Source organism: Venturia canescens, chromosome 1 (genome assembly GCF_019457755.1).
Source record: "Venturia canescens isolate UGA chromosome 1, ASM1945775v1, whole genome shotgun sequence".
Taxonomy (NCBI): Eukaryota; Metazoa; Arthropoda; class Insecta; order Hymenoptera; family Ichneumonidae; genus Venturia; species Venturia canescens.
The window spans coordinates 23,716,296-23,727,595 of record NC_057421.1 but is presented as its reverse complement, the minus strand read 5'-3'; the positions used below and the strand labels follow the sequence as shown (position 1 = coordinate 23,727,595).

Sequence of the window (11,300 nt, the reverse complement as noted above, 5' to 3'; positions counted from 1 at the left end):
TCTCCCTCCCTGTGCGCGCCGAGCGGCGTGAGCTAAGCGAATCATGTTACGCCTGCGCCTCTCCCCTGTCTCGAGCTCCGCCCGGTGTCCGCCCGTCTCCCCTCTCTCCCGCTGACTGACCGAACGCCTCTATCCCCACTCCGCTCTGCTACTACGCTATAGCGAATAGTCCAAAACACGACCAAGCGTAAACGCGTGAAACGTAAACACGTGAAGAACGAAAATAAACTGAACGAATTATTCAAAATCCATTCGAAAATATTCACCGATTAATTGCCATAATTATCAATACACAAAATTGTATATACCGAACCGTTGAATAAATTATGATCATCCATTAAAATTATACATTATTTGTGGCGCTCTAATATTTATATATTAAGGTATTTTTATCAAATTTTAATTAATATTTTTTTATTTTTAACCTGGAAAAATACTTCACCAAAAAAAGTGAGGTAGTGATGTAATATGATAGAACATTTTTGGAGTAGAAATATTTTCTAGTGGACATTTTTTAAATTATTTATTTTCATGGTACAGTCGTTATAGTTTATACATTTACGAATAGAAAGTTCTGGCGGAGTGTCGATATGTGGTAGCTGTGCAATGAAAATTAAATTCATGGTGCAGTTAAGGGGTAGTATTTGGTTCATAGTATAAATATGAAACTTGATTTGTTGGGTGTATAGATGAATTTTGGTATAGATGCTTCTGGTACAATTAAATTTTGGTAGAAATGTTTCTGGTCGAACTGTAATGTATCGTTTAACACGAAACCAACTCTTGAATTCAATTACCAACAAAATCGAGAGAATCTCTGTCGTCGAATTTTTCGAAGAAAACAACTCTAGCGACATCTGTATTGACATTTGGAACTAGACCCCGACATTAGGCTAAGTTGTTAAGTTCTGCATAACCAAATCGATCTCATATATCAACAATTTTTGCGCTACCTTCGTCGACAATCGCGGCGCCACTAGTCAATCTGCGGGAAGAGGGAATATAAGCGTTTTCGACTTTGCGTTGTAAACGCTACAAGCGTTTAGATGGGGTGCGTTTAGAATTGTGTTCTCAACGCTCGTTATTAGCGTTATTAACGCTATTAACGCTGTCAGTGTCCAAGTAGAATGTACCCAACATATAACATGCCTGTCAAATTTTTGAAGTATCTGGCTGGACGCCCGGTCCCCGGTCCCCGTCAATTAGTGAGGAAATATAGAATAACAGCTCATTTTGCAGTTGAACTTTTCAATTACGAAAGAGTTACAATTTCATTTGAAAAATCGTTAACGACAACGAACTTTTTATAATTTGTGACCGAAAAACGGAAAAAAAATCAGAAATCAAAAATTTGTCAGCCTAATTCACGGAGGTCTATCTGCTGAAAAACGCCCGAGCCGCTTTTTCTACCGACTACTGCCATCTTTCGACGATTTAATGAACGTCAATTCGTAACCAATGTCATTCTGCGAGCGTCGCTTCTGTAATATTATTTACAGTACAGACATACATAAATATACATAAATATATAGTATAACGTCTAGTAAACGTTTACATATTTCGGGGGGTAACATAATTATATCCCTTCTCCTTCTCGTCGTTGTAGACATTTTCAGACATTTTCTCGATCTCCGTCGCGTGTCGCGTGAGATACAGAACGGGAATGGTACATTTTGGAGCAGCAAAAAAGAAAACGTATGAATTCTCAATGTACATATATTAAACATATACATATATGGATTGTGTGAAACGTAGCGGGGTGTGAACTCAGTGTAACCGTAAGCGAGAGAACTCCACATTGTACGCACACATACACACAGACACAAGCATACTTTGAGAATAGGTGAAAAATCCTTCTGTGGTGGTCAATGGCCATTGGAGAGAAGAAAAGAAAAAAATAGTTCGGAACTGCGTGAAAAGTGGTACCCGTTTTCTTAACAGTTGTATAAAATGTAGTCTTCACCGTATTCACGGGAACGTTACAAAAAAATCATAAAAGAAAAACAGTTCTGGTTTGCGAACTAAAAGACAAACATTGTGCGACCATTAATTGCGGAGAAGTGACGCTCTAACCCGTAAACTTATTTATTCCATGACTCCTCTACCCGATAATACGTAAGTAAGACGGATATCTGCAGAATGCATCCCTTTCCTAAACAATATTTACGAGTTTAATATGTACAGAATGTGAAAGGCCTCGAGGCTATTCTCAATATATGTACCTTTAATTATATACGCGTGTACATATATGTATATACACACGAACAATATATATTCATATGTACATTGCTGTATGCGTATGCATGCATATATTGCCCGACTACATCGCCAGATGCTTGTTCGCACTACGTTTCCAAATTTTTTTCGAGTTTTCTTTATGATTTAAAAAATATTTTGCCCATCAAATTGACATATTTTCCGGACGTCCCTCTTATCTCCCCTAAAAATTTTCGTTGTGAATGTTCTGTATTTTTTTTTTATCCATAGAGTAATAATACTGTTTTTTCTGCCTCCGCAAACCTTCAAAACTGAAGTTTTGGTATTTCTCATTTTAGGTTAGCGAAAAATGACAGTATTAGAAGCAGAAGAAGACTCCGATGAACGTTCTGTTCCACCCAGAAAAAAGTTTTGTCTCTCTCTACCAAGACGAGAACACAATATTAGTAGGACCATTTCGCAGCCCCCTCATACATCTACACGAGGGGGCTTCTTCGTTGGTCAGGATCTTCCCTACGGTAAGCCCCGAGTCTAGAAAAAATTAAAACAGACAGATATATGAAACTACTGTTTGAAAAAATGTGACAAAACAGGCATAAGATGAGAATTAAAAATACTTAAGCCCTATCAAGAAACTACAAAAATTCAAATTTTTTGGTGTAATGTAGTATTAGAAGAAGCCATTAATGGAGAAATAGCTAAATATTTTTGCCAAAAAGTTTTTGTTTCTTAATCGAATCAACAATGATTCAGTTTAAAATGATAAAATTAATTAAATAAAATCATCTTTTCAATGTATTTGCAAATGTTGTTATATTGAAGGGAGGACTGATGTACTTTACTTGCATACTTTTTTGTCATTAGACTAAACATCTGTTAATTGAAATAATAAATTTTGTACTTTTTATCTTATATTTCATGAAGTTATTAAATTTCAATATTTATGTAAAATTTTTAAATCATCAATAAGTATTGTTGAAACATTTTTTGATATATGAATCATAATTTTGCAAATTAAAATCCTTTTGACTCTTTTAGGAGGCTACAAAATTGATTTGATTGTAACATTGAGCAATATTACAACCCATGGCATTGTCTCAATGTAGATGACTCAAGAAAATAATGTCCTTGCATTGTTTATACAGATATATACTCAAATCATTGAATAGCTGAAATATTCATGGACACAAACATTGTGTACTGTGGCAAATGGAAAGCAGCAATATCTAGCTATTGATATGCGCAATAATTACAATGGACATCAATAGTCCATAAACTTCCATCATATTTTCGAATTCAAATAACTCATGCAACATAATTTAGAATCGTACCCATAATACATGGTGGTGTTTATAAAAAAAATTCATTCGCCAACTCAATTTTTCAAAAATACAGATTTTCAAAGAATCAAGTGAATGAAGGAAATGAGTTGAACATTTGAAAGATGTGATAAATTGTGTTTTCACTTAAAATATAAAGGCTCGAGCAGGATGTTGAATGGATATCGAAGTCAAGCAGGCCATCATCAAGATCCCGGATATGATTACATTGGAGCTGGCTCCGACGGATTGAGAATAGCTACGCTATGCAATCTCGGCAACACTTGCTTCCTGAACAGTGTTATATATACGCTGCGTTTCGCACCATCTTTCTTGCACAATTTGCATCATCTGGCAACCGATCTTTCAAATTTGAATGAAAAACAATTGCAAACTAAGGTAAGAGGAATAAAAGATGAGCCAATTATTATGTATTTTATGACAAATCAAAAAATCATTGTCGGCATCTCCGAACTTCACGTTCACGAATACAGGTAAAATCTTCGTCACTCGGACGAACCGGTGTGTCTTTAACGGCAAGCGGAAGTCGAAGTTACAGCAGCAAAGATTTACTTGCTTTAGCCGGTGTGGGTGAGCTCAATAAGCCGCGTATACAAGTCGCAACGGAAAAACTTCATGATCTGTTTATGGCCCTAAGAGTTTCAGAAGCTCGCGAGAGCAGTGAACCTTACCAACCAGATGCGTTTTTACAGGCCCTAAGGTAAGGAGTGATTTGAATGCACAATTTGAACTCGATGAAAAAAACTGCAAACTCTGTTCAATCAAAGTTATTCGATTGTGTTGTATAAATAATTCTAAGCGCTGTTATAGCTATCAAAAATTTTGTCAACGAAGACGACAATAATTTTTCCAACAAGATTTGTTATCAGCGCTGAAGTTTCCTGTTAAAAGATTGCAACATTAACATTTCATTTAATTCTTCATACATGGTTTTACAGTTCTTGCAGTTTTTAAAAAATTTGTTAACACGCCTTAGTCGACCAACATTATTTCAATTAATTACAGGGAAGTTAATCCAATATTCGAGGGAAATCAACAACAAGATGCTCACGAGCTGTTGGTATGTCTTCTGGACAATATTCGGGAAACATTTCAATTACTAGTGAGGCACAGGGAGAGTCAATTTGGTCAGAGTAACGGTGGAATGGGGGACTTTATGAGCACTGACCGTATGACCGATTTACAAAGCGATGTCGGTAGTTCCGGTAAGAGGGCTCTACGAACGTCTTGGAAGAAGAAAAAAATAGCCAACCGGGGAAGTACAACATCACTAATACAAACGAACGTAAACGGAGTCGCGGTACCTTCCAGACCCTTCGAGAACGGGCATGCTGAATTAACCGGAAGCAACGGAGACTTATTCTCGCATCGTCCTGAAAGCAAAAAGTGTTTCATCTCCGAGGATTTCGAAGGGGTTAGTTTGTTGAGAACCACTTGTTTGGAATGCGAGCACGTGACCGAGCGTAAGGAAACATTTTGCGACATATGCGTGCCAATCGAAACGGGAAGATCGAACGACAAAGGTGAGCTCTTTTATTACTAGGAAACATAATTTTATTGAAAATCATTTTGGTTTTTGGCGTTGAAATTATTGAAAAATACTTTTTTTTTTATTTACATTTCATTACGAATTGGTTCGTTGTATTTTCCTGATGCAAATGGCAACTACACACGTAATAAGAACTTTATTGATTATCGACCATAAAATAATAACGAAGCCGACATAAATTCTATGGATGAGAAATAAGAGTATTGCGAGCGAGGTCATTTCTAGTTAATACGACAAAAAAATGTTTTTTTTTTTTCAGATGAGGATGGAAAAACGATGGATAGTGAGGTGTACAGACGCGCCGTTGTAACCAGTGAGCTTCTTTGTGGCAGGGATAAATATTGGTGCGCTAGTTGCCTCAGATACAACGAAGCACGTCGTGAAGTTTGTTTCCCAGCATTGCCACGACTTCTCGTACTTCAATTGAAAAGATTCTATTCAGCCGCAGGGTATGAAACCGAACATACTTTTTTTTCTATGCTTCAAATCCCAAAGTTAATGTCAGTTTTTCGTTCGTTCAGAACGACGTTCCATTAATTTTCGTGTTTTCCTTCATTTCAGATCCATGGAAAAAATCAACAATCACATGCCTTCGCCGTTAACACTTCAGTGTTTCTGCGAGGAGTGCAACGTAGATCAATCACAAAGAAGTGGAAACGTTAGACCAGCCGAATCCCGTCACGTCTACAAGCTATATTCGGTGATAATGCATCAGGGTGCAACGATGACAGCGGGCCATTATATCGCGTACACGAAAGTTCCGGACGAGTCGATGTTCAGCGAATATTATCGATGCGATCGCGACTGCAGGCGTCAAAATTTTACGAAAGGAGGTAGCAGCAGTAATACGAACAATCAAACGAACGACAAGTCATTGAATCTACGGAAACTATTTCGTAGCAAGCCGAATATTAGCGAGAGTAAGGAACAACAATTGATGAGGGTCGGTTGTCGTAGTATGGACTGTTGCGGAATAGTACGTGGCAAACATTCGGGTACGTGGCTCGAATGCGACGATGAGGCTGTAAGAGCAATACCCGAGCGTGAACTCCAGGACAAATTAGCGCCGAATCCACGAAATTCGGCTACACCGTATCTCCTATTTTACGTGAGAACCACGACGTAAGCATTCCTTACTTTCGTTCACCAAAATCTTTATCTCTATCTCTCTATCTTTCTTTCTCTCCTTCTCCCTCTTTCATTCTCTCTCGATCTCTCTTCCCCAAACACCAAGCCTGCCTCCCATGTCTCTTACCACAAATGTATCAAATGTCTTCGGTTTAAATTAAATCCTTGAAATACCCAACAGGCAAACTGTCTTCTCGTTTACATTTTCCACCGGGTGAAAAATATTCCTGGACGGCGAAGAAAATGTCATTTTAAATAAATGCGAAGGTAGCTAGTTCGAAAAACACATGTCCTATGCAAATTAATCATGTTCTGACTGTACAGTCATAATGGTCACAATTTTCCCCCCCATAGTTTTCTAAAAACGAACATTTTCGCTGTCACAAAAAAATAAAATTTCAACGATTAAAATCAGTTTTTCGAAATTAACAGTAGCAGATGGTAAACAAAGTATTGTAATTTTTAGATCATCTACCTAATTCAGTGAGCCTAATGATATTTTTTTTGCCAATAGAACGAGGCGTATGATATGAACGTTCTCTTATGAATTTGCAAATAAAAGGCGATATATATCTCCCAAGTAAATGTGTAAACTAGACTTTCTATGTACATGAAAAAGTGTTGTCTTTTCTTTCATAAAATTCAATCAACATTTCAATAAGTTCAACTTTCTGCATCTGTTCGTTGCATCATTTTTCTATTCATTTACAAAGTTGTGTATAACCAGCCCAATGTTTGAGCAAATTGACTATTAAAACTGAAACTTGAACTACCAAAAACAAGAATCATTGATTACCTTTTGGTCTATTATAATGTAAGTCAAATATTTCATTACCCGGTTCGATTGTGTTGAATTATTACGTGATTATACTGCCTTTATAATTCGAACACGTCACCCTTTCTGGTTTTACATTAAAAGAAAAAATTCAAGCCTCCCGTCAACATTATTTCGTTTAATTTGCAGTGTAGAATATTTAAAAATAATTTTACGATAATTAGCGATTAATTATTTTTTAAAACAAATTATATTTACAGCGATGGCACTCGAAATTTTGTAAACCACAAAAATGCTTGAGTGCCCATTAAAATACAGTTTCAAACTATCCGAATGTATTGGTTTTTTTTTTCTTCAGAAGTAATTTTTCAGCGAATATTCGATACTTCGTTCACCTCGATCGTATCAATCATTGTTTTTATATTACATCCTGTGATTAGTGAATGAAGCCCATACGACTGATCAACCGCAACCAGTGTTGGAAACTGGAACTAAATTTTTCTGTGTTTTTACATCGATACATTAGACGTCCATCATTATTATCGTATTTTAAATTCTTTCCAATGTAATTTCTGGGATTCGAGGAATTGTTAATTTTTGTTTCATTACTACAAGTATTCACGTCTCGGATAAATTCACGGTCGATAACTGCTGCATGAACGTACGCTAAACATCGTAAGTCGACGCGTGTACTTTTTTCTCCAATTACAAAACTTTCACCCCCTCCCTGAACAAGTGAATACGTTTCAAGAGCACAAAACCCGGAAAAAACCTTCTCCACGTCGAAAATGTGAATAAATTCATTTTTCAGACTTTAGCCCTCTGAACGATTTAGTTGATGTGTTTTTTTTTAAATTCGATTTAAAAAATCCAATGAATTCCCACGTACGAGTAGAAATTCCCACGAAAATAAATAAATAATTTCTCTTTTCTATTTTCATTTGACAAATTATTTATTCTATTTTGTTTGTCAACTTCGTTACTTTATTAACATTATTACTAATAATTTTTAAACTAGACTGTTGTTTATTCCTTTTTTACGATTGCATACATTTCGTTTCGAATTAAACACATGAGCACAAAATATATTTTTCTATGTGCTGCTGTCTCACGGTTTTCTTTATATACAATGAATTATTTAATTCACCCGGCGTCCACGGGCACTCAACGCCCCACTTTTACCGCGCACGTATATAGTCGTAGTCATCGTTGACAATAAGAAATCGTACCAGGGGAAATAGCTTCGAAATCAGCGTTCCCCATTGTCCGTGTGGATGAGCAGTTGACTCAACCGAACGCACAATATTTTTCTGTCATTAAAAAAGTGAAAACTAAAAAGTTCAGTTTCTATTTTTCACATTGGCAATTTAGTGGGAAATCAATAAAATTTATTTTCACATTTGCAACATTTTCTTATCGTCAGCGTTAACTGATGGAATAATTTGAAAAATTTGCAAATTACTGTATTGACGGTCTCGTGTTTGTTATGGGTTCTCTGGTCGATTATGTACGTGGCCGTATATCCATATATCGATTAATGGTATAGGGGTCAGTGGTGGAATTACGTTCTGTCCATCAGACTGACACATCGTCGTTACCAAGGCATCGTGCCGGTTGACATTCATATTTCGACCATTCGCTCGTCAATTCACCTAACTACGCACTCTAGAAATGAACATATTGAAATTTAACTAATAAGGTAAGTCGCATCGAGTATCATAAATCATTTTTGTTTCAATTTATACTTTTGTAGATCATTCGAATTGGCAATAAGTTGATAAATTTTTTATATTTTCTTAAGTGTAGAAAGGTCGAATGATTTTGCCTCTGTTCAGCAATCTCGATGCGAAATGCTTTGAACGAATGGTTTGGTATTTTTTTTGAATTCTGTTTCCAATTTTTTGAATTCTGTTTCTAATGCAACATTCGAGTTGTATGCACCGCAGTGTGGGAAATATTTAAAACCATTTGACAAGGCTGTTTTTATTGTTGTTACATTCGATTATAAAAAAGTTTGTTTTTTGCGAATGCTCTATTTCGTTCTGAATCTGTACTGTTTTATTTTATACTCCGTTGTTAATTGATATTTGTATTTGATTTGCATAATGATCGAGCAACGATCAACATTTAAACTGCATATTATACTTTTATCATCGCGCTTAATGAAAATGGTGAGTAATATAATGTTCTTTTTGCCTCTGAGTTCGATTCCGAACAATTGTTCCATTGTCGTTTACACAGATACACACAAAAAGAAGCGCACAATCGATCACCATCGTCTACTATGCTTAAGTAGCGTGCTCAACTATTTATATATTATATTTGCATTATGATCATTATTGTTCACAATATCGATCACCAACCACACGGATAAATGAAAATTTCACCTAAAATTCATGCTTTTTTATTCTTTCTTATTTCAGATTGAAACTGGATTAAAATCATGAAGTATCAACAGGTATCGGTAGACTTCGTGAACATGGTGTTCACCGCTTTCTCCTATGTGGCCCTGGCCGGAGCTGCTTGGATATTTCTGCGACTCTTACAAGCGTGCTTCTGGCTACCACGTCATTTGAGAAAACAGAACGATGTTCAGCAAATGCTACAAGAGAAGGTGATGCAAACCTTGGCTATAACTATCCACCAACTCCATTTTGTTCGAGTTTTCTTCGTTTTACTGATGAAAAATACAGTGAAATATATATATTTTTTTTTTGACGTTTCTACAGACCTCGAATTGCAAACGTAAATGTTGAAAAATTAAACAGGATTATAATATTTTTTTGGAAAATTATTCACGCAGGTCAGTAGTTATGAGAGATATTTGGCGGAGTGCGAGGCGAGGGAGAAAGCAGAAGAGAACGGCGAATCCACCACGTCCCCGGAGTGTGATGAAAAAGCCCCGGAACAAAAGATCGATCCCCGGATCCAAGAAGAAAGATGGAAGGAACGAAGAGAATGCTTGGAGATGTTGAAAAAAGAATTGAGGAGAGTGCAGAATGGCGGTGATATTTACGATTGGGATTATCTCTTAGAGGAAGACGACAAACCGGAAGACGAAGCGACGGCTGATCCTGAGAAAACCGAAGCTCCGACTAAGGAAGAAATATCGTTGAACGAAGGCGATTGTAAAATTGCCAATAGTAAAGTCGAACTGTCACAAACGACCGAAGAGAAAAAAGAAAAGTAACTTTATATTCCGACACGAAAAAAATCTATTGAAAAAGTGTAGTCTTCAAAGACCTCAGTAAAATTCATTGACGTGTTGATTCCCTAAATAATTATCAACATGTTTTTATCAACTTGTGATATTTGTACTGCATCTAATTAATAATATAATAAGTGCCTTGAAATACGTGATTGAAGTGTGCGTCGTTGAAATGCAGCATACGTACTTTGTCAAATCGTTGAATTTCATAATTTTTCATCTTTTTCGTAGATTCCATTGGAATTAAATGTAACGCAAATCGACACAAAATTTGACCAATCTGTGGGTTCATTTTTCATTCAAATTACAGACAGTACGATCAAAAATGTTCGATACATCACAGTGATATGAACTTTGAAAACATATTAACGTGTAAACAGAATCTATACTTTTCAGCCACATTCAATGCTAACAGTGACGAGTCCATTTAAAGACCCCTGACACACCATGTATACTTCGAATTCCATGAAGAGGGTGAAAAATTTGAGGAATAATGATAATTGCACAAATCTTCGAATAACATTTTTAGATAACACTGCATATTAATTTATATAAATATGTATTCGTATTTATAAATATGTGTAAAGAAATTTTAGTGCACAACACATTTACAATGACTACAATATGAATGTGATTATACGATAAAACTGACTGTAAACAAAAATTCTTCAGAACAGGAGATTCTGTTCTTTGAAAAAGTAATCAAATATATTTTTCAATCTAAGAAACGTGTCAATATAATGTGGGAAGAATAAAAATAGGATGTGAAAAAGTTCGTACATAGAAATATTGTTCAAATTAAAATAAAAATGGTTCACAAAAAATGTTAGCGTTTCACGTACTTTTATATGTGAAAATTGTATTACCACATGAGCATAGAAAAAAACAATTTCATGAATTCTGTGATCCTGTGCATTGAGTGTGATTATTCAAGTTTTTAAAGTGTTTGAAGAAATTTCTGTACACCGATCCGTTGATTGATTAAATCAATGATTATTATATCTTGTATATCCAGTATCGGTGTAAATTATTGACGTTATGATTGAATAAATGCCAGAACTGAAATCGTACTTGAGGTACAAC

General features: G+C 35.8%; 2 protein-coding genes and 1 long non-coding RNA gene across 3 annotated transcripts in view; 2 read left to right on the top strand and 1 right to left on the bottom strand.

The window, feature by feature from the left end:
- Positions 1-1,698: 1,698 nt before the first annotated feature.
- The window catches only part of LOC122419382 (uncharacterized), an 81,421-nt gene continuing 71,819 nt past the window's right edge, over positions 1,699-11,300 (bottom strand). Inside the window, exon 3 of the long non-coding RNA XR_006262888.1 lies at positions 1,699-2,748. This is a non-coding gene — a long non-coding RNA (uncharacterized lncRNA). The remainder of the gene's footprint in view (positions 2,749-11,300) is intronic.
- Usp1 (ubiquitin specific protease 1) lies at positions 2,567-9,558 on the top strand. Its single transcript, XM_043433865.1, has 7 exons — positions 2,567-2,735; positions 3,697-3,935; positions 4,031-4,257; positions 4,563-5,080; positions 5,366-5,555; positions 5,668-6,228; positions 9,433-9,558. Exons 1-7 carry the CDS (start codon positions 2,567-2,569, stop codon positions 9,446-9,448), a joined length of 1,920 nt encoding a protein of 639 aa, XP_043289800.1. The 3' UTR covers positions 9,449-9,558.
- LOC122419378 (uncharacterized) lies at positions 9,488-11,287 on the top strand. Its single transcript, XM_043433885.1, has 2 exons — positions 9,488-9,623; positions 9,813-11,287. The coding sequence occupies exons 1-2, from the start codon at positions 9,489-9,491 to the stop codon at positions 10,197-10,199; spliced, it is 522 nt and encodes a 173-aa protein (XP_043289820.1). The 5' UTR covers position 9,488; the 3' UTR covers positions 10,200-11,287.

Bases quoted from the DNA above. Each gene is read 5' to 3' on its own strand.
- Usp1 (XM_043433865.1), top strand. From the start codon at position 2,567: ATGACAGTATTAGAAGCAGAAGAAGACTCCGATGAACGTTCTGTTCCA. The intron at 5,081-5,365 runs GTGAGCTCTTTT...TTTTTTTTTCAG, and splicing joins GGGAAGATCGAACGACAAAG to ATGAGGATGGAAAAACGATG. The intron at 5,556-5,667 runs GTATGAAACCGA...CCTTCATTTCAG, and splicing joins AGATTCTATTCAGCCGCAGG to ATCCATGGAAAAAATCAACA.
- LOC122419378 (XM_043433885.1), top strand. From the start codon at position 9,489: ATGGTGTTCACCGCTTTCTCCTATGTGGCCCTGGCCGGAGCTGCTTGG. The intron at 9,624-9,812 runs GTGATGCAAACC...TTATTCACGCAG, and splicing joins AGCAAATGCTACAAGAGAAG to GTCAGTAGTTATGAGAGATA.